The sequence below is a fragment of the Ptychodera flava genome, chromosome 11 (genome assembly GCF_041260155.1).
Source record: "Ptychodera flava strain L36383 chromosome 11, AS_Pfla_20210202, whole genome shotgun sequence".
NCBI classification, from domain to species: domain Eukaryota; kingdom Metazoa; phylum Hemichordata; class Enteropneusta; family Ptychoderidae; genus Ptychodera; species Ptychodera flava.
In genome coordinates, this window is record NC_091938.1 from 5,580,424 (window position 1) to 5,607,162 (window position 26,739).

At 36.7% G+C, this 26,739-nt stretch overlaps 2 protein-coding genes across 3 annotated transcripts; one reads left to right on the top strand and one right to left on the bottom strand.

The window, feature by feature from the left end:
- Nucleotides 1-2,286: 2,286 nt before the first annotated feature.
- Nucleotides 2,287-7,129, bottom strand: LOC139143356 (vacuolar protein-sorting-associated protein 25-like). The gene is made up of 6 exons (XM_070713599.1): nt 7,020-7,129; nt 5,722-5,867; nt 5,275-5,328; nt 4,234-4,322; nt 3,558-3,633; nt 2,287-3,086 (listed from the first exon to the last, which is right to left on the bottom strand). Exons 1-6 carry the CDS (start codon nt 7,067-7,069, stop codon nt 2,968-2,970), a joined length of 534 nt encoding a protein of 177 aa, XP_070569700.1. The 5' UTR covers nt 7,070-7,129; the 3' UTR covers nt 2,287-2,967.
- Nucleotides 7,130-7,531: 402 nt separating this feature from the next.
- Nucleotides 7,532-25,682, top strand: LOC139143357 (NEDD8-conjugating enzyme UBE2F-like). 2 transcript variants are annotated; one of them, XM_070713600.1, is made up of 6 exons: nt 7,532-7,691; nt 13,556-13,703; nt 14,472-14,605; nt 16,609-16,679; nt 23,677-23,767; nt 24,499-25,682. In XM_070713600.1, exons 2-6 carry the CDS (start codon nt 13,565-13,567, stop codon nt 24,613-24,615), a joined length of 552 nt encoding a protein of 183 aa, XP_070569701.1. In that variant the 5' UTR covers nt 7,532-7,691; nt 13,556-13,564; the 3' UTR covers nt 24,616-25,682. The 2 variants fall into 2 exon arrangements, with proteins under 2 accessions (XP_070569701.1, XP_070569702.1); XM_070713601.1 differs by lacking the exon at nt 7,532-7,691 and adding an exon at nt 8,164-8,265.
- The last annotated feature ends 1,057 nt before the right edge of the window (nt 25,683-26,739 follow it).

Here is a 26,739-nt window from a genome sequence, read left to right on the forward strand (position 1 = left end):
TAAAAAGCCCTCTAACACGGCCAAATTTAATCGCATTGAGAAACAAATCGACTTGCATCTGTATGAGGTAGGGTACTATCCTTGTACCAAGTTTGAACGAAATCGCTCCAGGCGTCTCTGAGATATCTGCGTGAACGTACATACGCACGGACGCACGACGTACATACGCACGGACATGACCAAACCTATAAGTCCCCCCGGACGGTGTCCGTGGGGACTAATAACGGCATAATAAAGGGACTAAGTCGCGCTCTTTTGACCATTTTGTAATAAAGAAATAGAATACATGTGTAAAGTCAATCAGTATACAAAATAACAGTATATAACTGCAAAAGAGTAAAAAATTACCCCTTTGCTGGAGCCTTAAAACTAAACTTGCTGTGGTGCTACACGTGACCAATATAGCTTTTTCAGAGGAATATTTCTCATCAAAGATGAAAACGAAACTACCTCATACTATATATTTTCAAATAGCAGAGAATCAAAAGTTTAGTAGCAATAATTTACTCGAAGGATGAAGGGGTATATTTGGTGTAGACAACCTCAATTTTGGCATTAATGATAATAAAATTAATTAAAGTCAAAACCTTGACACTGTTTTCTGAAATTTAACATTCCACTTGAAACAAGAGTACATTTTTTTATTTTGCATTATCTATCCCCATTTTTAAATGGTAAGGGTTGAAAGACTGACCCAAAAAAGTGATTAAAATCATAATCAGCAAAATCAATATGCCTCTTATTCAAAATATAAGAGCTTTATTACTAATCAAAGTCGTCATTTTCTTAAATAGTATTTTAAAGAACATAATGTGAAAATTTCAGAAGATTTAACCCAGCCAAAGTGGAGTTAATTCTTTGGAAATCTTGAAATTGGGAGAAAAAAGACGCCAGGAAATCAGGTGATTTGCTACATTTGCATAAATTTACATTTCTTTATCAGGCAACTTACTACTGCTTAACAAGCTACAACGTGAACCCAACCAATATTTTAATCTTGGCTTAACAAATTGAATGATATTTGCAAAAAAGTGATTTTGAGCAAATTACGCTGATTCGTGTAGCACCACCTTAAAAGCATATTGTAAGACCAGCATTTTCTGAGAGAACTATTATAAAAACACATAAGTATTTGACCAAGACCATTCATTTTAAAATCCTTTTATTTTTCTACAAAAGAGAAATCAATGTATGCTCCATGCATTACAACATTTGCTGCAATACATAAAATACAATGCCCTGCATCTCAAAGTGGAACATTCTTGAATCATACAGATATTTCAATCTTGGAATTATTATCTAGAAAGTTGCTGATTCAAGTAGAAATCACAGGCTGGACATAGAGCATGTCTAAAGAAACAAAGTAACCTTGTTTAGAAAATGTTATTTTAATAATTTTTTTCACTTAAAATAAGGGGGAAAAGTTTAATACATGGACAGTGCTTGGGCAATAGCATCCACAAATTAAGTATCACAACATGTATCATAGCACTTGTCACTCATTATAGACACATGTGAACCAATACAGACGTTTGTTGGTTTGTGGTCTTTTTGGTCAGCCTATCACCTCAAGAACACGAAGAAGGTCAGCTGGGCAACTTAGGAGAGTGTCTACGAGTGATTCTGAATGAAAAACTTCATGAGTAAAATTTTCATTACACACAGATCAGTTGTACCTGTGACAAACAAATCACACTTTATACTATGGATACACATCAACCCTGGTTGTGTTATATCCGGTCATTTTGTAATTTTTGTTTGTCTATGTTTTTCCAGCCACTTTGTGAAAGTTCAACATCCTTTTGCGTGCATCTTGCAGTGTCACTTCACAGGTATTGTACCGTAAGTTTGAAACTATGGCAATAGTTTGCATATTCATTAAAAACCATTTAACTTGACTGATACCACTTGATTTCAAAATTTGTACCCAAAAAACATACAAAAAACAATAACATTGTATATTTGATTTGGTTTCAACAAAAAAAATATTTCGTTTTGGGGGTTAAATTATCGTAAATTGTACATTAGATTATTTTCAAGGAAAGGTGTCAATAATCTTATGGCATATAAATAGTTAAAAAAAATTCAGACATTTTACACAAAGAAATATATGTAGGACATGAAACAGTAAGCCATGATATGGCTGCGATAACAATGGTGAAAAGATACTGATAGTACAAGTATGTTGCCAAACATGCAAAACCATATTTAAATGTGGCAACATTCTCTCACAAAGACATAATTGCTTTCATCCAATAATAATCTCTTGAAAGGTTTAATTCTAATAAGCACATTCATGACAGGGAGTCCACACATGAAAATTGTCTAATATTATCAACAAGAGGGAAACAATCTTCTGGGGATAATTCATTAGCAGATGTTAAAACTGTTATTTTCAATCCTTGCACTTTCTCAGCTCATGTTTTTTAAATTTCATCTGTGGTATATCCCGTGGCTAAAGTTTTTGTCTGATGTAAAACCCAAACAGGCAATTTCTTTGTGCAAACACAGCCCTGTCAGACAAACTATATCTGCCCATTCCCACAAGACTGAAATAGAGCTGTGTTCTCCTACATCCATTGTGAAAACAAATTACAAAGCCTTTGCTGAAGGAAACCCTACAAAACACAGGTCCTGATCTAACGTTTGGAAATTGGATTCTCGCCTCTGACAGCTTTGTGAAGCAACTTGATCCCCTAGGATAATGTTGCTTTGTAAAATTCCTAAGTGTGGCACAAGCATTCTTCAGTCTTACCAAGAAATGAAACCTACCTATGTAACACCATTGCTGATTGGTTGAAGACATGACAATAATTCTGATGCCAAAGCCGAGCCATCACATCAAAATTACAACTGCGTGTTTTGCATGACAGTATAAATAGCTGTAAAGCTGTGCTGGTTTTGGACAAAAACTACAATTATGGTTGTGCAAATAATAAAGTAGCAATATCTTGACCACTTTGCTGCCTAACTTGAAAAGAATTTGACACCTTCATTGCTGTCAAATGATATAAGTTCTGCTTTTCTTTTGGCTTCTAAAGTCTTCAATGCCCTCCTGAGGAGGTCCATATCTAGTTTGTGAAACTCTGAAAAGCAAATGATTTAGTTTCAGTGGAATGGATCAAACATTCTACCAAGGAAAACACTGGTCAAAAGATATTTTATAACTTGCAAGTTAATCACCAGACATTCAATTGGTTTGTTTTGAATTACTGAAAGTAAAGATCAATGAATGGATGTCTATAATCATTAACTGCTGCACCCCTAATCCCAGTAAAAAGGTCTACATTTACCATTGATAATAATGGGTTTAAGGGTCAAACCATGGTGGTAGTGGAGAGGTTAAGAACTCTTTCTGAAATGAGAACATGCTGTCACATATACCAACAGTATTCTCTGTCACTGGGAGGAATGCAAGACAAAAGGACAATGCATAAATATAAAACACAGGCCCAAAAGTACACAAAAAATCAATTATCCATATTGCTATATATTTTGGGGACACATTGTTTTCTGGGTACACTTTAATGATATCAGTTGCATGGGGTGATACATACCTTCTTTTATGGTGTCATCACCACTAACTAATTCGTATAATGTACACACAGTATTTACCATACCATTGATAGATGCCTGCAATCAAAAATATAGAGTTATCACATTTTGTCATCAAACTCTAGTTAACTTTGAGGTTTCAGAGTGCAAACAAAATTCTCCAGCAAGTTTGTCTTTTTACATGTTAAGTTTGCCAATTGAGCTAGAAGTATTTGTCTGACTTGCACACAGATTCTGCTGAGTGCAAGTCAAAATATTTGCGACCATCTGCCAACCCCCAACACACACATTCACCCCCTCTCTCTCACACACACACACACACACACACACACACACACACACACATATATATATATATATATATATATATATATATATATATATATATATATATATATATATATATATATATATATATCACAATCTCTCTCTCCCTCTCTCTCTCTCACACACACACACACACACACACACACTCATTCAAAACTTTCTCTCTCTTTTACGCAGATGCAGATAAACATTTTATTTTGTCTGATTTCACAGCAATTTTTCAGGGGACAGTGATCTTAGATACACCTGATGCTGTAATGGTAACAAGACGACAAGTTTTTCTCAAAATCATGAAATAATGACACTTGCTCATCAAACAAAATCTTTGCTTGCGCTAGTATTTGTTCATACCCATTGGTATATAAGAGATCCCCACTCTTCCGGCGTTCTCCACATGATTACACATCTCCTCCTACTTTTGTCTGACCATTCCAAGTTACCTTTAAAAAAAACAGACCATTGTTGTTTGTTATGAAATTTTCATGTTTCACACATCTAACCTTTGTACATTACTGGTCTATGAATCCAATGTAGACATGGGATGTAGGCTTGAACTACTGACAATCTTTAGCTAGGCACAAATCATATATATGCACACCACTTGGTGAGGAATCTGACTCTCTGAACATTAAAACCATGTTTATGTTGGGGTTAAGATACAATCAAGACACAATGTAAAACAAATTTCACATTCCATGAAAATCAGTATTCTTGTAAGAAACAGCCAAACTTACTGGTCCACTGTGAATGTTGCAAAATGTGTACATTTGGCGAGTCAGTGAGAGAGTACGTTATCAGAAAACATACTTTGCAATATACATTTATGAGTAAAGTTACTAGATACAACATTATCATACATGTGTCCTGATGTTTTTTCAGAACGTTTTCTTTATTGGGCAAATCTGATGATAGTGAAAACTACAACAGTATACACAACGAAGGACAAAAATTTGCTTTGAGTATGTGTAATATTGACGGTGAGTGCTGACGAAATGACCATTTCCGTTACATAAGAAAGGGGCTCAAGGTAGTATGCGACTTGAAATTGAGAGAATTCAAACTTCTGCTCAAGCTTTTTGTAATGGAACTTTTAACCATTCCCTTTTGAAATTAAAATACAAATAAGGAGTCATCACAAGAAATTTGGTACTTGGGACAAAAATTGCCAAATTTTTCCCCACACTTGAAATTCAAAATGGCTGCCATCCCTGTGTTAGCCCAATGGGGAAAAACTAAATTTTAGATTTTCTCCAAAATTAGCCAGTGAAAACTTTATTTACACCATCAGCTTCAAAACGAACCCTATACGAGTGGTAGACTGTAAAAGTATTGTAAAAGTTTGAGTCTGAATATCTGTCCCCGTGTGCATTCTACCTTAATGGCAAGTCTTACCTTTCTTTCTCAGTTCCTCCAGTACAATGTATACTGCATCAGTGGTCAGCTTTCCTGTTAAACTTTGTTAAGGAAATCACACTCTTGAACTCGATGATAATCTATATTCATATTGAGATAGCTCTCAACTAAACTGCACCACACAGGATCAAAGCTGAGGCAAAGGATAGCATATGTACATGTTGACATCTTACCATTTGGTGTGCAACAGTTCATTGGCATTAACCATCATGATGTAGGTAAAAAATGTCAAGTATTTTCAATATCTCATACACTCTGCTTATAAGGAGCACATGAATAAAGAACCCTTATGTTGTGCAATAATTTTCTGAGTCGTGTCAAAGCTCTCTCCTGCCAACATAAGGTCAGAAAATATATATCAGAACTAGACTCTCCCTACACTGTGGTACCTAAAAACACCCATGACAAGGCAAATGGAAAGGATACTGTCAATTTGACTGTTGGAAAACAGAGGACTTGACTGAGCTTCTGTGACATCTAGACTGAATACCCTGTTGTGTTTATGGTAGGAGAGAACAAGATTGCACCATGCTTCTAGTTGCTTCTGTCGTGTCTCAAGGTTTGGTTGAAGCCTAAAAAATAACGAACATAACCAGTCACTGGATTTGAACAGAAACACATTTCAATATAGAGAATAACTAACTCTTGTATAGCGAATAACTAACTCAGGACTGTATTCCCGAGTGGGAAATTCTGAGTTTTCAATGTTTCTCCTGAAGATGATTTTTTGTGCATTGTTGAGAAATTATTTCCTAACCTTACACAGATACTTGTACATCCTAAGTATGAAACTGTACAGCATTTTATTAGATGAACACATTGCCATCTCTTATGGCCCTGTCACACCTTGACAATTTAGACAGTGTATGCCAGAATATGAAAAATTTGGCAAATACGCTGGGCATACGTCCAATACATTATAGGTAAGATTTGGTTATGAGGTTACTTATTCTATTACTGATTGGCTAATCAATGACCAAAACGAATGTCACAGCAAGACGTCACTGGTGATGTATAGTTTAACCAATCAGCGGTAGAATAAATAACATCATATGGTAGAATCGTTCTGCAGGCCGTGTTCAGCTCTGCTTGGCCTCAAAACACTGCCGAGTTCTTCAAGACGATGCAAGTAACACATTCATGGGTGTGATTTTTGAGGAGATGGTTAAATTTATGATCCAGCAAGGTATATGGGAGTGTAGTTCTGAATGTTTTGTGTGAGCGCACGGCCAGTTGACAAATCAGATGGTGTGTTTTTTTGAGTGATTCTGTTGCACACCTTGTGACTGTGAGTATTTAGGTTGCAGTGGCGGGCGTATCGACTACGGCACAGTCACCTGTGATCTATTCAGCTCTGGGACTATGCGCCCCATAGACGTGTGTACATTCCTCTTAGGCATGTGCACACACGTCTATGGGGTGCATAGTCCCAGAGCTGAATAGATCACAGGTGACTCTGACTACGGGATCGATAGATCGAGCCGAAAATGGATATATTTAGCAGACTACCCAGCTAAGGAGCGCCTGTGTGTACTGCACAAGAAACCGAAACGTACGGTACAGTACCGTACGCTGCAATGCGGAAGTGCAAGCCTGCACTTTTCGTTTTTCCGGTACTTTTGCTCTGAAAGCAGTATGTATGTCACTTATGTTACAAGTCTGACAATATCTCAATCGAATGAATGGTAAAATACAAAAAAAATTCCCAGAGAATGGGCTCTTACGTGAAAAAAGGTGGAAAATTGTACTGCCAGGGCCACTCGAACGCCGCCATTTGCAATTATTGACTGCGCATGTCACGAAAGGTCATCACTAAACCGCAATGAAAATGCATAGTTCGATCATTTTATGACGATATGCAAAAAGTGTTAACTTTAACCGCTGTTTCCCTTTTTTGGCTTGGTAAAGATATGTAAAAATAGTTGTTAAATCTGGCCAAAATTGGACTGAAACTTTAAACCTATCATAACTCTTGTTACGATTTTGCAAAGCGGCCAATCATAACCTGTTTTAAGAAAGCCACTTGCAAATGCATATCATCCTCTTACGCAAGGTTCATGATAAATATGTTATCTAAATATATTCAGTGCCTCTCTTTTCCATTTTAAAAACATTTTTGTAGAATAAATATGTTAGTCATATATTTAATTTATCTAGTTTTGAATTTGCATTATCTATAAAGTAGCTTTGAGTTTCGTAAATAGAATATTCGCAACGAGGATGACCTAATGAACTTTATATCACTTCCGCCACTTCAATCTTACCTTTGAGTTTTTGCAGGACCGTGTGTTTATTGTTTTGTTTGTAAATTATGTCGTAAACTTTCGGTGAACTCGCTCTGAGCTCTTGTTATCACACTGTATTTTCGATATCCACTTTTACAATCCACGGGTTAGGTAAGTAAGTTGCTGAACGCATAACTTTTATTTGTACATGATGGATTATTATCCCATCGGCTGTGTCAAAGCACGAACGTGACGTTGATTGAACTTCTGAGGTGCAAGGTTGTGCATTTGTCGTACCTTTCATATTAAACACAGTCACTGCATACATCTCCCAATGACGCCATCCGATCACGCAGTTAGAAAGCAACTACCCAGCACGTTTCAGTTCATTGCATTATTGGACAAAATATTTGCTTTGATCTGAAGCCGTACAACTTAAGTTACAAGTACAATCACCACTCCCGAGCCCTGTTGTTCACCGTTGGTATTGTTCCAAAGCTGACCAAAAAAGCCTGAGTTTATGGCTGTTGCTATCTTCGTCTCCCCCATCTTTGTTGAGGGACGGTGTTCAAACAGCGAGGAAGTGGTATCCAACTTTTAATTAAGGATCCTACGATTCATTTCCCGTCTGTAATCAACAGACAAGACACATTAATTGATCAGATGTTATGAACAACAACAACTAAACATTGAAACCCTCACAACAGTCCAGCTACAACAATTCGATATCTGATGCAGCAAACAGGTAACACATTGATTTAAATTTGTGATTTAAGACTTCGATTTACTCTCCATTCTTCATTCTAACATGTTTACACACACCCTCACACCGACAACTACTATGTGTGCAATATTTTGAACTGAACACCTATGCTATGCTCATACTACAGAGTTTAGGTCACCTCTTAGTGAGCCCTGGTTTAAAGAACAAATATGAACATGGTCTACCCTGAGCTGGCCTAATGTAGGTTGGGCCTGAGGACTGGATTCAGAATCAACATAAACTTTTGACTTAGCCTAAATTGTGCGTGTGAATGGTTTAGATCAGCTCTTTGCCCAGTTGATATTCTAACAGTTGGCCCAGAGCTTGGTTGATAAGTGACCCAGAAGTGGGAGATTCACATACATTGTGATGTGGACCAACGTTTTTCTTATCATATTACAGTCTTTGGCCAGGCCAACAGACAGTGCAAGGCTTGAGTGTGAACCTAGCAACAGTTTAATACAGTGATTTTAACTTCGACTTTAATACATACATTAGGGAGGCCAACTGAAATTTTGAAATGTTCAATCTGCATTTTAATTAATGTAGTTTTTTAGATTTCAATGAGAGAAGCTAAACATTTTTTCAATTTTCGAAATTGCATGAACGGTTACAATTTTATAGCTTTTTAAAACATTCACTTTTACTCTTTCTGTGGAATCACAATACATATAATAACAATGGTTATACCACTCCAGGTCATGTGACCTATTGTTCTTGCCATCCATTTATCCCTGAAAACACGACTGACACCTATTGTTCTTATGCAAAATAAGTAATCAGTCATACTTTTATTCATATGTAAATAAGTAATCACCACACTTTAATGAAAGAAAATCATTATCATATCAATAAAAGTGCAGTGATTACTTATTTAAATATGAAAAAAAGTATGACTGATTACTAATTTGCAAGAGAATAGGTCAAGTCGAGATGTCTAAAGCATTCACACACATTCAATACAAAATGAAGACAATTTGTTCAACTGATATGTTATAGAATCACATTTTATAATTCAATTTTAACTTTCTTTGGACCATGCTCAATGTAAGCAACATAATTTGTTGATGAAGACTGTCCATCTTTAGATTCGGCGTCGTCTTAGGTTGGACCAATCTTGTCTATTTTGTTACATTGTTTTGTCGTAACTTTAGAAACTGGTTTACTTACAGATTCCTCTGATTTAACACTAGATGGGGTGGTAGTAATATATTCGACACATGCTTTTGTTGTGCAGTTGACATACATTTGAGGCGCGTAAACCGTCATCTGATCTGTGACCTGTTGTTCTTTGATAAGCTGCTCATCGAATCCCTGATGGTACAGAGATGTTGCCGCATTCACCTGAAATTATCAAACACAAAACATATGTCACAAATATCATGGAAATGAGTACAGCCTTTTTGTAACGTTTGTGGAATAGTCGAAAGAAATTCTGTGATACTGCCGCACACACAACAAATTGTCTTGGTCAATGAATTTTATTTTATAACTTTACAGAATTCATTTTGTGTATAAATATTTTAGTAAAAGAATAAAGTACCTTGCCAGAATATCCAGTGTGCTAGCAGTCTGGCCAAGCCATCTTGCACATTTGCTTTGTGTAAAGACGTATATTTTCTGGCAGGAGAACTTGATTATCCCTTGGCAAGGGTCATCGATAGTACAATCCCGTCCGGTGTTATCATCGCCAAGTACTTTTTTATAAGTTGAAGTACACATCGTGGATTTTATGCGCTCCGTAGTAGCGGCTGCTCTTATAGGGCAGTTTGCCCGTGTAAAATCCACTTTGGTTGTTTTTACATGGCCGTCCATGGACCTCTAGGAAGTCTCTTGGGTCATCAGATCAGACAAGTTGACAAGGTCCATCTTGACCAGTCGAAAACACGAAAATGGTATTGAAAGCCTGAAGCATCCACGAGGCAATCACATGCATCTACAGATTGAATTCATTCTCGCTAGCCAATAGCCAATACGACAGAGTAAGGCAAGCCATTTTATTTAACCAATCAGACTAAAACAGTTTCCCTCTGCACAGGTGCATTATACCACTCTGTAGCCCTTATTCAAATGCAGATTTGCAGTTGACCAGAGCCCTTGTCCTACTTGTCTGGGATAGGTCATTCTCCCAAACTCGCATGCCAGGTGCGTAATGACCTCTGTGAACCTTTCGACGTACGATGGGTCACTCCATTCCATTGTGGGTATTCAAATGAAAAGTAGACGATTTATTGACAGTCATTTTCAAATTTTAGAGAAGATTGGCCTGTTTTTCGTGGTATAAGTTGTTAATCGCACCTCGTAGGTGAGCTGTTACAGTTGTAATCACCACACTTATGGTCAGGAACTTGTAAACATCACTCGGCCTTCGGCCTCGTGATGTTTACGAGTTCCTGACCATAAGTGTGGTGATTACAACTGTAACAGCACACCTACTCGTGCAATTAACTATACGAACAATGGGACAAAAAATGAAGAGTTTTAGCTGAAATTTACAGTAAATTTGCTGTAACTTTGTTAATAAAACATCTTTTTGTACCAAATTTGGCATGGAGATAGATTTCAATAACACACACAAATGTATCCTAAAATTACGCGATTACGATAGTGGCCATATTGGATTTATCCATGGCAACGGATGAACGACACTTAACGAGAAATGACAAAATGAAAATATTAAGCTCAAATGGCATAAGTGATATATCAAATTGAAGGTCTTTTTGAGCTGATGACACTTTTGAATAGCTCTACTGCATTAAAACTACCTACAAAAAGTATTTTATCCAAATAAAGGCTTTCAAAACATCACCACTGGGGCCATGTGGAGTTTTGACATTATTTGGTAAAGGCTTCTTCAATTTTATCAGTTTCTGAACAATTTGAAACTTAGAATTTAATTTAAGGATTATTGGTTAAAACTATGTTCCAAAATTATTGATCATCTTTAAAATTCAGGAGTAAATTGAATGAGGAAGTCGATGTTTGGAGGTGCTAAAATTGCATACTTGTCATGGTAAAGTTATCAGCAACTAAGATGGTCTCATCATACCACCTGTCAGACATGTAAATTTCCTTTGTTACAAACATTTAAAAAATCAATACCCTTTCTTTTGCCAACACAGATGCAACTTATTCCCTTAGTTTCCTTGAAAATATTGTGTATGGCTGTCAAAAATCTATGTCGACAAAATCACAAAATTGCTATCTCCTCTGCGCAAAAGGGATTGATCTTCTCATTATTCACCGTGAGAAATTAGAGAATTATGATTATCAAAACTATGGTCCCAGAATTTTGATATATGGACCGAGCTGTTCTGTGTACAGAAGAAATTGCTCCAGTTCAATGAGTGATCTCCGTGTGTACGGATCATTGAGAATGTGGGTAGCCTCACTTACTGTGAAGCGTGGTCAATATCTCCGTCAATAAATACGTGAGCTGTTCAAAATTTCTCATTTTTCTAGCAAAAATTCAAAAGAAATAATGATAAACTGCGTACTAGAGGACGTTTCACTGAGAGTTGGTCGGGTTAGGTCTCGGAAAAATCGCTCTCAATTTTTTGTCTCGGATTTGGTCATATACACTGCCCTATGTTGGTGAAGAACTTTATATCGCGAGAAAGAGCGAGATCTGGGCTTTCAATGAGTATTCGATGTAAGGGATGTTTTGATTGGCTCACCTTCAAAAATGCGTTTCAAAAACAGCGATGTAAATATTAGGTGCTGCCATGTTTGAGATCGCCGTTCCCGGTACCGTTTCTAGCTCAATTTTGCAGTTTATTCAAAAAGTAAGTAGTTCATATAAAGAAATAAAAAACATATGAGAGAATAGCTGCATTTTTAATTTTTAGCCTCATGTATTTTTTTCCACAATTTTCTTTCCCGTTATCGATTTTTTTCAATTTTGAACATGACTAAGTCACTGGTGATTGAGTGTCAATTCAGCACGTCTGGGCGACCTGCTGGCCTCCCTACATACATGTACAAATGTATGTGGTGACTGGATTTTAAGGAGTTTGAGTCAAACAGAATTACCCGATCACAGTTATTTTGAGACAAAGTCGCAAGACTGCTCATCCTAAATCCAATTTCGCCAATCCACCTTTTAATGTGACCATTTAATGTGACCAACTTTACTCAAAACATGCAAACCAATGTTGGCCTATTTCAAGCTCCGCCCCAAACTAAACTACGCCACAACTAACTGGGTCCAAAAACCAACTATCCCATACTTCAGTTAGCCCAAATGAACCTGACCAAAAGCCAAGTAAGGCCAAAACCAACATGGTTTGCAGTTCTACAAAATATGATAATAATTTTTAATTTAATAATAATACTTAATTCGCCAATTCGAAGAAAAATTTAAAAGGAATGTGCCTTGGCAATGCATAAAAACCTACACACACAAAAAAATGACAGTATAAAAACATCCAATAAAAAAAACCAGACAGATAAAACTGAACAGAACATAAATTAGATTTTGACATGACAGTTTTGAACTGCTCTAGGATAAAAACTATTTTTAAAATAATTTGTTTTACACTTTAAAAATCTGTAATGGTTCCCAGAAGGAAGAAGCTGGAAAAGGTAATGGGCTGGATGGAAAGCATCAGCGATGATTTTGTGTAATTTGCACATAATTTTATATTTACTTACTTTTCATGATCGCTGACTCTGTAGGTTTTGTACAGGATATGGGGTAGCACTACCAAGAGTTTTGTTCACAATTGTTGGGACAGAGTGATCATATGTTAGTACAGTTCTTAGCATTTCCATCAACTAAGTGCAATCCATGCTACTCTCTTCATGCCATTCATCCAACACAAAATTAGCAACATGACAGCTACTCTGTGTCCAATATCCCTTTTCCTGCCAAGTCCATATTTCACCATCAGATGAAGTTGGTTAAAACTAGTGAAGCACAACATGTCCCATATAGTGCATTTTAAGACAGAGATACTGTAAACATGATTCTTACAGACTAAAGCTACTATAACATACCAAGCCAAGTGGATGAAAATACATATGGTTTGGGCTCAATACTGCTTTTTACTGACTTGGCAGATGGGGAAGTGATACCATCTGTCAGGTAAAGGGATACATGTAAATGATTCTGAATTAATGTCTGAAAACTGTTTCGTCATATGGCAGTGTAACAATATCTAAGTGACACATTCAAGCATATTACCATTATGCTTTTGGTGTAAACGAATTTCCCGAGTCAAACATATGATGTTCTATTTTCCATTGACTTGTGCATCTTGTCTCTTCATAGAACCTAAATATGATAACACTATCCAAGAAATTAAAGCAAGACGCTGAAAAAAGACAAGCAAGAAATCCTGTTGATGACAGCAAAAGGGTTTCGGTGAGAGATAGGTTATTGATCAAAGAAGTGCAAGAACTAGAAGCCAATCTACCTGGTAAGTTTCATGGTATTAAAGGGACAAAGTCACTCTTTTTCAACCTTTCTGTGATATCAAGAAAACTTGGAATACTTGCGTAAAGACACTAAAAGGTTCACAATGATGAAGGTACACAATTGCAAAAGTGTCATAAATTACCCCTTTGCTGAATGTAAACAGATGAAACAAAATTTGAATGTCTACATTAAACTATAGTCAATGTCCATTGATGCTGAATAACACCTACTGAGACCTGTATGCCACTATTGTATTACTACCATCTATGGAGGTTACACGCTCATACTATCATAGGGCATTTTGGAATTTGGCGTCCTTAACCTTGAAATTCCATAAGCTGTATTTTTTGCCTTGCGAAAAATACCATCCAATATTTGGGGAGATGTTTTGGATCCCCGTTGTTAAGCCATACTGTCTTTTGAAATGTCGCTATTTCAATCTTTGGTGAACAGGTGATGGATTTGTTTGATTGAATGCATGTGCTTGTGTGTATTTAAATAGGCTTGTGGCCATATTTGAGTTGCAACTTATCAGTTGCTGAAACATACATTGTGAGTTCGTTGCCAATTTATGAAATATGTTCTGTGGTCACACTTTGATAAGCTTTATCACATAAATTGCATTTGATTTCAAAACCATCTTATTAAAGAAAATGCAAAAAAAAAGAAGCTCATGGGGCTTTAAATGATGTTGATCTAAGACACACTTTGCAAAATCTGACACTGATATTTGATAGTCCTGAATCGTAACTGTCTTTCCTTTTTGCAGGCACTTGTAAAGTTCATTTTGATGATGTGAATAAGTTACATCAGTTTAAACTGACCATTATACCAGATGAGGGTCACTGGAGGGGAGGTAAATTCCATTTCAAGGTAGATGTGCCAGAAGATTACAATATGGTGGTAAGTACAAGGCAACAGAAGAACGATTTTACCAAGCAGTACTGTTTTGAACAATTGGCATACCATGTGTTTCTGATACTCACAATGTACAGCTGATGCTTAATGCATTGTTTCCATAAGAAGCCAGCAGCTGGTGAAATTGGACAGCTATAACAGCATTTTCGCCATGTATTATAATTATTGAACAGCACTGCTTCACAAATTATCACAAGACGGCAAGTGATCCGATGTTTTAAATTCTAAAAATGGCCACCATCCCTTGCGTTTTCTCTAGGGGGAAAATAAAATTCCCAGATTTTCAAAAAACTTAGCCAATGAAAATTTTTTTTACTCAATATGTTTCACAATGATCCCCAATAAATGGTAGGCCAAAAGAATTTTGTAAAAGTTTGAGAGTCCAAATATTTGTCCTTATGGTTCATTTTTCCTTAAAATATGTCTAGTATATTCTTTTTGACAAATACAGTGAAAATGTTCTGTCAACTTGAAAACTTAATTTTTTGTGATTTATATTTGAGTTTGATTAATATCAGTGTAGTTTCAGCATACATATTTTCTTGCATGTGTGGACTCAGTGTTAATTCAAGATTGGACACGCCATTGCGCAATTCATGCAAGGGAATCTCGAATGGCTCTCATTTCACAGTTTTCTGAATGGTTTGGTCATGCAGAATTCATGTAGTTCATACATTTGCGCAATGAAGTTGGGCTCACCGAAGGTCATCACCTAAGTCATAGTGTGACATGTAAAACAATTCAGTTACCCCTCGACCTAAGTAGGTTCAATAACCAACACAGCATATATGATGGTGCATAGGAAGCTGGGTAGAAAGGATTGATGTAGGGACAACAGTGCATTGGAGCCATGTGCATGTGGCATGGCCGATGAATGTAAACAACAGCAGTAGCCGCTGCGTAATGGCAAGAGGCTGGTTGCCGCTCAGATTTTTAACACCAGTAGTTGATGAACCCCTGTTTTAGACAAAGATGATGGGGCAGGCCCTTAAATTGATGCGACTGTGACGTCTACCATCCACACAAACATTGAGCACTGCAAAGAAAGCATCCATGCAGGGCCAGATGATTGTTTTGAACAGCAACATTATAAGTCGGACATACTTGTTTTCCTGAGTAGCCGGCTCTATGCATAGAACAACACTGCTGTGTAAAACCCTTTGGTCAGAACCATTGGTCATAAATTTCTTAATACATATAATAGTTATGTTTAAAAGTTGATGTATCAATCACTTAATTTAGGTTGCACGGGTTACTCTCTTGTGCTGTATCAGTGTATGAATAATTTTTGATGCATACAAATTGGGGCCTCTGTAGGAGAAATCCTACCAGTACGCTATGCTTTGATCATCTCCACAGCCAAAATCACAGTCCCTAGCAATTTGTACAGTTGTTCAAGTCCAACATATATATCAATAATTCATCACATAAGTTACGTAAACAATGGAATCAAACCAAAAGGTTATTTTGCTGTTGCCATTGTTAGGCCTGTTGCATACGTACGGGGGACAACTTTGCAGTGGGGTTGTTGGTTGCCGGTGGGAGGGGGGGGGGGTGTGCAATCTCTTGTTTCTTTACTTTATAAATTATAGTATGTTCCACAGAAAATTCAAGTGTTTTACATGTGTGTTGATGATGGCCTCCGATTTTCTAAAATGGCCCCCTTGGGCCAGGACTAGGGGCCGACAGTGGCCCCCTGTTTTGACACCCTAGATTGAACACTGTGGACTTGTACAGTATCCAAGATCTGTATCAAGATGTGTGTACATGGAGGCATCACACTGACATCATTGATTTTCCCATTTCGCAAAAGAGCTAATGTTTTGAGGAGGGTAGAAGGGGACAACTGAAATGAAGGAATGACCTTGGCCGTGCATTAGCATTTATCATCGACGGCCCATTAGTAACCCTGCATGTATTTTCATGATGACATGGGCACTGCTTCCTAACTTAATATGAGACTGTCTTTGTTTTCTTCTCTTCAACAGCCACCAAAAGTTATTTGTGAAACAAAAATATGGCATCCAAACATCGCAGAAAATGGGGATATCTGTTTAAGGCAAGTACCCAGTAGCATGCATGTTTTTCCTACGCTGTACCTGATATGACTGCAATAGATATGTTGGCTGTTTCATTGTTTTTTATTTTGCGTAGATACTATAGCTATTAAACTTTAACCAACATTAACAATTGCAGACTTTGACATACACTGGTACCTGAATGCTTTGGTACAATGTGGCCAGTGTTTCCTCAGTCCACAAGTCTTATCTGTATGTTCAGAAATAGGGAGGGGCTACAGAAACAGGAATGGGCCATTGAACACTCAAATGTCTACCTTATTTAAATCTCTACTCCATTTTGCCCATGGAATGTAGGAACATTTCAAATTTCATCAATATTTTCCTTCAGAGGGCAGAATCATGTTGTAGATACTACTCTTTTACTTTCATTTTTAGCTCCCATATATGCATATGTATATATGCAAATGGAAGGTATTCGTATAAGGTGGGAAAATGTCGTCTGTATGTATGTATGTATGTACGTATGTATGTATGCATGTATGTCCGTCCACGTCAAAAACTCCTAAACCGTAGCACCTACTGTCTTAGTATTTGGTGTACAGGTGCACCTAGGGGTGGAGATGTGAATTTATGAATTTATTCAAATGGACATGTCAGTGCCAAAAATATGCAAATGAGGGGGAAAAAAAGGAAAAATCCTGCAAATGGCTAAAACTCAGTAAGCATTGGTCAGATTTGGTGAAACTTGGTATGCAGATTTCTTTAGATATTCTAAAGTATGTGTGCAAAATAGGGATGAAATTTATATGTTTGTATTTTTAGGGTATTTTTTCCGTTTTTAGTCAAAAAATCTTGTTCTCTGAAATCACTCATCTGATTGCTATGAAACTTGATATTCATGTTCCTCAGGATGAACTCAGTCATGCTTGTACAAATTGTATCGATATTTTCATATTTGTAATTTTGGGGCAATTTTCCCAATTTTTGATAAAAAATTTTTTATCCAAAACTACTGATTTGATAGCTTTGATATTTGGTATACAGGTATCTACGATTAATCTCAATATAATGTATTGAAGGTATGTTGAAACTGGCAATTTTTTTTTATTTTTGGGGCAATTTTTGCCTTTTTTGGTCAAAAATTTTTTCCCTAAAACTTCTGATCTGGTAGCTTTGATATCTAGTGTACAGGTTCCTAGGGTTTATGTTAATTAGATATATTTAAAATTAGGATGAAATCTGCAATTTTGTATTTTGGGGGCAATTTTTCTCATTTTTGGTCAAAAAATTTGTTTCTCAAAATTTACCAGTCTGATTGCTTTGATATTTAGTAAACCGGTTCTTAGGGTTTTTGTTAATAAGATATATTGAAAATAATTGAAATTAAGTTGAAATCCGGAATTTTGAATTTTTTGGGCAACTTTGTGAAACTCTCAGTTTTACTGGGATATCTTTCATTTTGTATTTTTAAGATTTTTTTTTGGTAATTTTATACCTACTGGAACTAAGAGAATATAATGTGGTGATTTAGTAAGCATTTGATATGGTAAACTGTATTTGGTGTTGAAATGCGGTAAAAAAATACTGGCAGATTTTGAAAAAATTCCAAACAAATGCCAATAAAAATTCAGCCAGAGAACGTTTGACAAAAAGAAAAGGTAGGAAAGTGGGGAAAAAAGAATGTACAATGGATCGGATGAAAAAGATAATGTACCTCATCAATCTTCCAGACACCATCCCTTATCAAATGGTCCACCCCGATGTATTTTTGCACGCAATTAACCATGCAGTGTATTTTAGTTTAAGATGTCAAGTTAGGTAAGGATTTGAAAGGAATAGTCAAGTTCACCACAGTTTAACTTTATCTCTTGTGTCATCATCCTTGTGTAATTGGTTAAGTTTGTAAGTTGTTCCAGATGTGGATGCACCAGCTGTTCTGGAAGAAAACAATGTTTACTTTTCCATGTAGGGTTTCTGAGTTGATGATTGTATGTTGCAGGGTTTACATCACTTTTTACTTTTGAGAGTCCCTGGGACCCCTGGTGTTAGAAAATGGGAGTCCTACATCAAAATATAGGGGTCCCAATTTATTTCAAAGAATATTTTATTGTTTATCCATGCCATGGTCTTCACTGTGTTCAATTAGTGTTATAACACACGGCAATGGTTGCGCATTTCTTAAAATTATTCTTACATGAAAATTCTAGTTCATACTGAGGTCCCTCATTGATCAATTCAAAGAACACTATTCATAATTTACATGATCTCATAACTTTAATGACAAGTTCACAAAGTTGTGAAATTTGAACAAGTATTCAAATTTGTCAAATTGACAAGAAGGTGATTTCATACTCTGAAATGGTATTCACCTAGGAAGTCCAGTAGGTTGAGTTCACACTCTGCCAGCAGCTCCTTCAGCAAATAACCTAGCATTGTTTATGAAGTCAAAATCATCTGTGATGGGGCCACCAGTTTGATGAACATTAGTCTATTAAGCCTTTGAGGATTGAGTCTATTTCGTGCCCTCTGTTTGATGGCATTTTGTACTGAAAAGCCCCTTTCACATGGGGCAGAGGACACTGGTATGACAAGAGCAATTTTAGCAAGAATGGCAAGATCAGGATACTCCTCTGTAAAATCAGTTAGCAACAGCTTGATATACATATCAAAATTCAGTGCGTCCGTAAGATCTCATTCTGCAGTAGTTTGTTGATATAATTTTCTCGTACACTACAGAAGCTCTGTCTGAGTGGCTGATTGTAAGTGATTTGAATGTTTTTGTATGTGTTTTTCTGACCATTGCCAGGAACATCACCCAAAGCATTAAAGACTTCTCTGACAGTGTGTGAATCATTAGTCATTGTATTCAATGTGTCCCTAGTAGACTGAACACTTTTTTGATATGGGATAGGTTGACAGAATCTTTCTCAAATGTAAGGCTCAAAATTCCAATCACAGTAAGGACATCAATCAATAAGGCAGTGAATAGCAGAAACAATGAATTGGAGACAAATTTCAACAGCCCATCAGCCTTTCCCCCTTTTTTGTCACTTGCAAGTGCCAAGGCAATTGGCTCAAAACTGATGAAAATCATCTTGACAGCTGATTCAACCGACAACCAGCGAACAGATGTAGGCTCAGTTATTTGTTTTGCCTTCCCATTCAACAGAGTTTGAATTTCTCTAAGTTTGTCATATCTCACACTAGAGTCATTAAAGTATTTATACAATGAATGGATTATATTATGATATTCTTTGCAATATTCAATATCTCATTCTCTGCCTGCTTGAGAAGCAGCAAGATTCAATCGATGTGCAACACAATGCACTTGAACAAGGTTGGGATTTCTGGCTTTTAATTTTGCACCCAACCCGTTCAAACGACCGGTCATTACGGCCGCCCCGTCTGTTCCCAGTCCATATATTTTGTCTACGGCCGCGTCACAGATTTCTTTCCTAGTCAAAAATTCAATCAAGGCGTTTTCGATCCCTGCAGCAGTGGCAATTTGCTGGTTACCGAGGAAAGAAACATTCGCCTCGCCATTCTGAATATATCGAACATATATGGCAAGTTTCTTATGAACGGTTATGTCACAAGTCTCATCCAACATTATACCGATGAAATCACTTGCAAGTTGCATGTATGCTATCAATCAGGGACTTCTCCATCACACGTTGAATACACTCTTCAAACTCCATAACTATCTGAGGACATTTGTAATATTCAATGTCTAAGCCGTTCAGATTCTGTAGATGCATGATGTCAGTGAATACATCGCACGGAAGGTCACGTTTAGCAATCAGGTAAACAGTACGTAATTGTGCAGCGTACGCCTCGAGTTCGTTACTCATACCCTGCACCTAGGTATCTGCCGGTCCTCTGCAGATTTGCGAGCAGTAGTAAATTGTGACCTCAAGCTTAGGATTTTAGCACTTGTGAGATGACTTTTCGAGTCCTGATGACGAGTTGAATGTTGAAAATTAGAACAACCTTCCGTGAACGGGCATGTAACATTCGATTTCAAACATACATCGCATTCCATGACGTTTCGCTCTTTAGAATATCGAAGCCATTAAAATCTATCGAGCCAACTTCTGTTGAATGTTCGTAATTTTGCTGACTTGGCCGGGGGATCTGATGTATCAGTATCGCATGGCGTAGCTGCTGTTTCGGCCTGGACCGAACCTACATCATGCTGGTTGCTGCGGCCGTCGAAAAACTTTCGCAGATCGGCTTGTTTTGGGTATTTGACACGACCCGCCATAATGCATAATGTATTGATCGCCGCAAACAAGAAATCGACCAATTAAGAATCAGTTTACATTTTTTACGGTAGTAAAATTTGTTTCCGCGGGTACCATTGGTCATCAAACAGTGGAGGCCAATGCACTACGGAGCATTCTATTAAAGTATGGGGTTGGTAAGGTTTACTGGGATGTGTTTTACGTGTTCAGCAGCTTCGCGAGATATACACCAGCAACAGATATCTGTGCGTCCGAAGGGACGCGTAGTTTAGTTTTTGAGGGGTCCTGGGTCCGGTTTTATGCGTAAAGGACGCAGAAATGCGCGTCATGTAAAACCCTGTATGTTGAGATTTCTCCATGTATCTGGTGTATGGCAAAGTGTAAACATTGGTTGCATGTTATGTATTTCAGTCTATGTCAAATATTGTTCATGGAAAATCATGAACAGTTTGCTGTGTGCTTGTAAAGATAACATATTTGTCAATACATAAACTGCCTTGCAGATTGATTGTCTTAAAGATTATCACAGAAGTAGAAAATGAAAAGAAACTAATCAAATTGCTGTAACATATTCACCCGCAGTGTCTGTAGGCCTATACTTAACTATTTTATCATTACATTCAGCTGTTTGTTGTATCTTTATCACTCTCCATGGGCCAAGGCACACTTGGGGTTAATGTCATCACTCTGTGCCAGTCTGTGTATGTCAGTCTGTCTGTATGTATGTCCATGTTTCATACAATTGTTGACTTGTTTTGATAACTATATGGGAGCGAACAGTGATGTTGTGACTATTTTCCTTATATAGGTTGAACCACTCTGTTGAAAACAATCGTTATAGCACATACAGTAGTCTGGTTGGGAGTAGGCTCCCCGTTCACCCCAAATCGCTATGAACCGATCTACATTCACCGTTGACCATGATGGGTTCAGGCCAAAGGGTGGTGGTGAAGTGTGAAGTTTGCATGAATTTGTCTTTGTATGATGCTAGTTGGTTCCACTGCTGGGCTGACTTAAAATATTTTTGAGGTCTTAGTTTTTTAGCGCTGACCAATGACTGATCATATGTACGCAATTACAATGGTGTTTTAACTGTTTTCACTTTGAGTTCATCAAGTCCAACTTTGCCATAGAAAACAATAGGGCATACCAAAGTATGTTATACCCCCATTTTTGCTCACGTGCTTACACACTTGAGCATATGTCGCAGCGATGTCTGTCTGTCTGTGTGTCTGTCTGTGTGTGTGTGTGTCTGTCTGTCTGTCTGTCTGTCTGTCTGTCTGTCTGTCTGTTTGCTCAATATCTCAAAAACGGCTCATCAGATCAGAATCAAATCTGGTACATAGATTCAGTTTGCAAATGGCAAGAACTGATTAGTTTTTGGTGGGTGTGGCTTGCTTACTTTTTGCTCATTTGCATAATTAATGATTTTAGAAAAAGCGGATATACATTGAGAACGACTGCACACAATTTGATGAGATTTGCTACAAATGTTGATCACATCAAGATATATCAGCTGTGAAAGTTATTAAAGGGGTGACGTGAAAGATAATTACTAATTTGCATATTTAATGACATTTCCTAATTAGGCGTATATATCTGAATTTACTTGATCAAAATTGACGAAACTTGGTATGCATATTGAGGATACTATGATTTAACATTATTGAAAGTCATTAAGCATTTTTACTTCATCCAAATCCTAATTTGCATATTTAATGACCTTTTGAATTAAGGATATATATTTGAATTTATATGACCAAAATTAATGAAACTTGCTATGTACATTAAAGATACTATGATAGAACATTATTAAATGTCATTAAGCATTTTTACTTCAGCCAATTCCTAATTTGCATATTTTATGAACTTTCCTAATTAGGGGTATTTATCTGTATTGACTAGACCAAAGTTGACGAAACTTGCTATGTACATTAAAGATACTATGATACGACGTTACTTAAGTAAGCATTTTTACTTCATCCAGCACCTAATTTGCATATTTAATGAATTTTTGAAATTAGGGATATATATTTGAATTTACATGACCAACATTGATGAAACTTGCTCTGTACATTAAAGATACTATAATGTAGGCTAACATTATTGCAAGGCATTAAGCATTTTTCCTTCAGCTAATTCCTAATTTGTGTATTTAATGAACTTTCCTAATTAGGGATGTATACTTGGATTTATTTGATCAAAGTTGGCATAACATGCTATGTACATTGATGATTATACCAGGTTATACCAATATTGGAAGTCATTTCGCACTTAAGTTTTCATGTCAGCTAATTTATTGTTTGCATATCTAATGAGCTTTCAAAGTTTGGAATATATAGTTTGAAGGACTTGACCAAAGGCAATTACACTTGCTATATAAAGTGGTGATACAATGACAGTAGTCAAAGAAATTAATTATTTCTATTTCAGCTAATTGCGTATTTGAATACTTAATGACCTATAGAGTTTAATCTGTGGTGAATATTGTTCATTATGTTGATCATAATACTTTCAATGAAGTTGCAAACATGTGGCAAAGGTTCAAATTTACACATAACTGCAATATATAATGAGACACGTGAGCATTTACAGTTCATATCTGGTTTATATAGAGGTCCAACTTTGCCCTTGGAAACAATAGGATTGGACCAAACCATGATAGTGAAAGGGTTCAACTGATATGATGTAGCATCAACTAAGCAGTATTTTTTGCAGGAAACTGATTTAAATCAATATATAGTATTAGACAGGTAGATGAAGTTCTCTGTTTTTGTTTGTCTTTTCACAGTTTGTTGCGTGATTACTCAGTAGATGGTACTGGTTGGGCACCAACAAGAAAACTAAAAGATGTAGTTTGGGGTCTCTGCTCGCTATTTTCAGTAAGTCACCATCTTTACAAGTTATTGATTGGTCTCACAGAATTTTGTTGATTGTCACAGCACTTTGTTTGTTTGACAATACTTCTGAGTAGAGTGAAAAAAACACTCCCATTGAATGTAAATTGCTAACTCAATTCTGATCCACTTGATACCAATTCTTGATAAATATCTAAATTTTGCCCATTCTAGTAAGTTGTTTGTTAATATTCTGCTCTTTTCAATCAGTGTATCACTTACCTGTAGAGACTGGATTCTTTCATGTATACATTATTCCTTTGTCAATTTATTATCATCAGTGTGGGTTGAATAGTGTTCTCGTAGCTTTATCATTGTTGCTATGTAACAAAATTTGTCATTCTGTGAGTTAACAGTTCACATACCGATGCATGTTCATGCATAGCTGCTAAAGCCCACTCAATGCCGGTTCAGACCCTTTCAATATTACTTCATGTCCACTTGATATATCGATACCATGTGGTTCATTGATCTTTTGACATCAGTAATGAGACAGTTGTACCTGAGGGGACAAAGTAGCCATATTTGACTCGTTTTGCGTGGATATTCTTGTTTTTCTTGTACTGTAAGTATGGCGAGAGATTAGCTGTAAAACAGCTACAATACAATAGCTATCGTAGGAGCTGAGCTGTGTGTTCTCCGTGATTACATAATGTATCATGATAATACTCTACATATTTCTTGTATGGTACTCTTTTTTTCTGTTTTGCATACAGGATTTACTTAACTTTGATGACCCGCTAAACATAGATGCTGCAGAACATTTTTACAGAGACCGAGAAGGATTCAAATCAAAAGTTCACGAGTACGTCAGGAGATACGCACAGAGATGATATGTCGGATAGTATTGCCAGACAGTCCTATTTAATTAAGCCCCTTGACCCTCAGCTCACCATGTGTAATACATTTTGATCTATAGCAGAGCTGTGTGCGGCTCATCTAGACCGTCAAATATGAGAAATCCACCATGTCTTCCCTCTGTAGCATCACTTCTTCGGTGGATGTGATCATCAGCACTGATGCCAGACAAAACAAAGATGATGCATGTATTGAGCCAAATGTTACATCTATTTCAGTTCAAGGGATTGGCAAGGGTTTAAAATACACTTTTCCTGGTGGCTTTTCCCTTGTGTTGTATCATTGCAGAATATTGTGACTACCATCAAGTTGTAGCTGCGATGACTGATTCACTACCCCCGAGCCATTTTTTTCATAGTTTGTGTCCATGTGAAACATCTGTGAAATATGAGATTGAATTATAACAGAGCAAAATTCTGATCCTTTTTTAACTAATGTAGGTCACTGTATCAGTTTACAAAGAAAGATGAAAACATGTAACAGTCACAGAAATATTTATATTATGGATTTGCTAATGGACCTAAACATAAGACAGGGTAGGGAAACACCTCAGGCATTTTTTTTTCTCGGAAAAGTATCAAGATATTATTTGTTTTGTATGTGATATTTTTCTGCCAGCAATATTGCAATGTTCTAGTAATTGCCAGATAGTGTTGTCAACCTTCCCTTCCAGGTGGACATAATACACGACATGTTTATTCAGCAAGGATGATGAAATGGGGTAAATGGTTTTAGGAACCCCTGTTAATATATTATTGTACCCCAGTATCACTGATGATACATGGCACCGATAAGGACCTATGTAAAATGACCTAAGAACCCTCAGTATCAAGATTGAATGCCACTGTAAGCACAAACGCTTGTTACACAGATCAAGATTTCCTCTGTCTTGTGTAGATTTCAGAAATTTACCAAAGAAAAGCGTAGATTAACTAACAGCTTGTAACTATCATGTAGTAAAGATAGATTTGATTTCTGCCAATACACTTGTGTGTGTATCCTTGCCTCACTGAGGCTATTTTATTAAAATGACTTTTGGGAACGTGTTGACATGATTGTGACCTTTCATTTTCAAGATGACAGAAATATCACCTGTGTTTTCTCACTATGACTTCACATACATCATTTTCACCAATTCTGAGTTCTTTAATTTTCATTCTCCTGCAGCCACAGGGTCCAGCAGGCAGTGCATTGATTTATTATTTTTGATGTACCAGATATTGAACATTTTTGTAATCTTGAACTGTATCAGTGTTTGCCTGTAGCTATCCCTGGCTATCTCTGTACAGTATTTCAAGGAAATCAGTCCATTTCTGTTGATTGTCCTAACCTAATCCCGGCCCCTCCATTGGTTTACTTCTACAAATCACCAGTGCTGCTAACTATCATCCTGACTAAATTAACCGTTCATAAAGTGAAATGAATATGTAATAGTTTGCTTATCCCAATAATTGGTTGCTGGACCCTATGCTGCAGCAAAGACAAATTCGACTTTTTTGTGTTATATTCAAGATGGATTGTTCAACCAAAAATTCCTGGATACAAGAGATTATCCACTGGTCACCCAAGTATGCAAATTACATGTCTGAAGGCATAAATCGTAAACTTAGAATTTTCACTTGTATTTGCTAATTGTCATAAAAAATCTTGTTCAATTGGAGCAATCTTTTCAGATATTGTACATACACTGTCTACAATGTGATCAAAGAAAGGAAATCACTTCCGTGGAAAGATAAAATAGAACATCATGTGCTGGGATCAGTTAGATTCATGTTTCATGAATGTCATAGGATAACATGAAATCAGTTTTGCTACGAAAGATGCATGTTTGGAGAGAGATCTATGGAGGAGGAAGGGAGTTGGCATTGAAACACAGGAAAAGCGTGTATTGACTGTGGAGGGCGCCCTCTGGAGCTGTATATTTTACACATTCTTTTTGGCAATATAACCCTACCAGGAAACTAAACCAGAGTGCAGATGAATATTTGCTGATAAGATTCTTATTTTATGAGTCTCCTTTATATATTCATCTTAAGGTTCTGTTTGCTGTGATGACGAGAATGACTTCTCGATAGTAATTATAGTCAATAATGTCACTG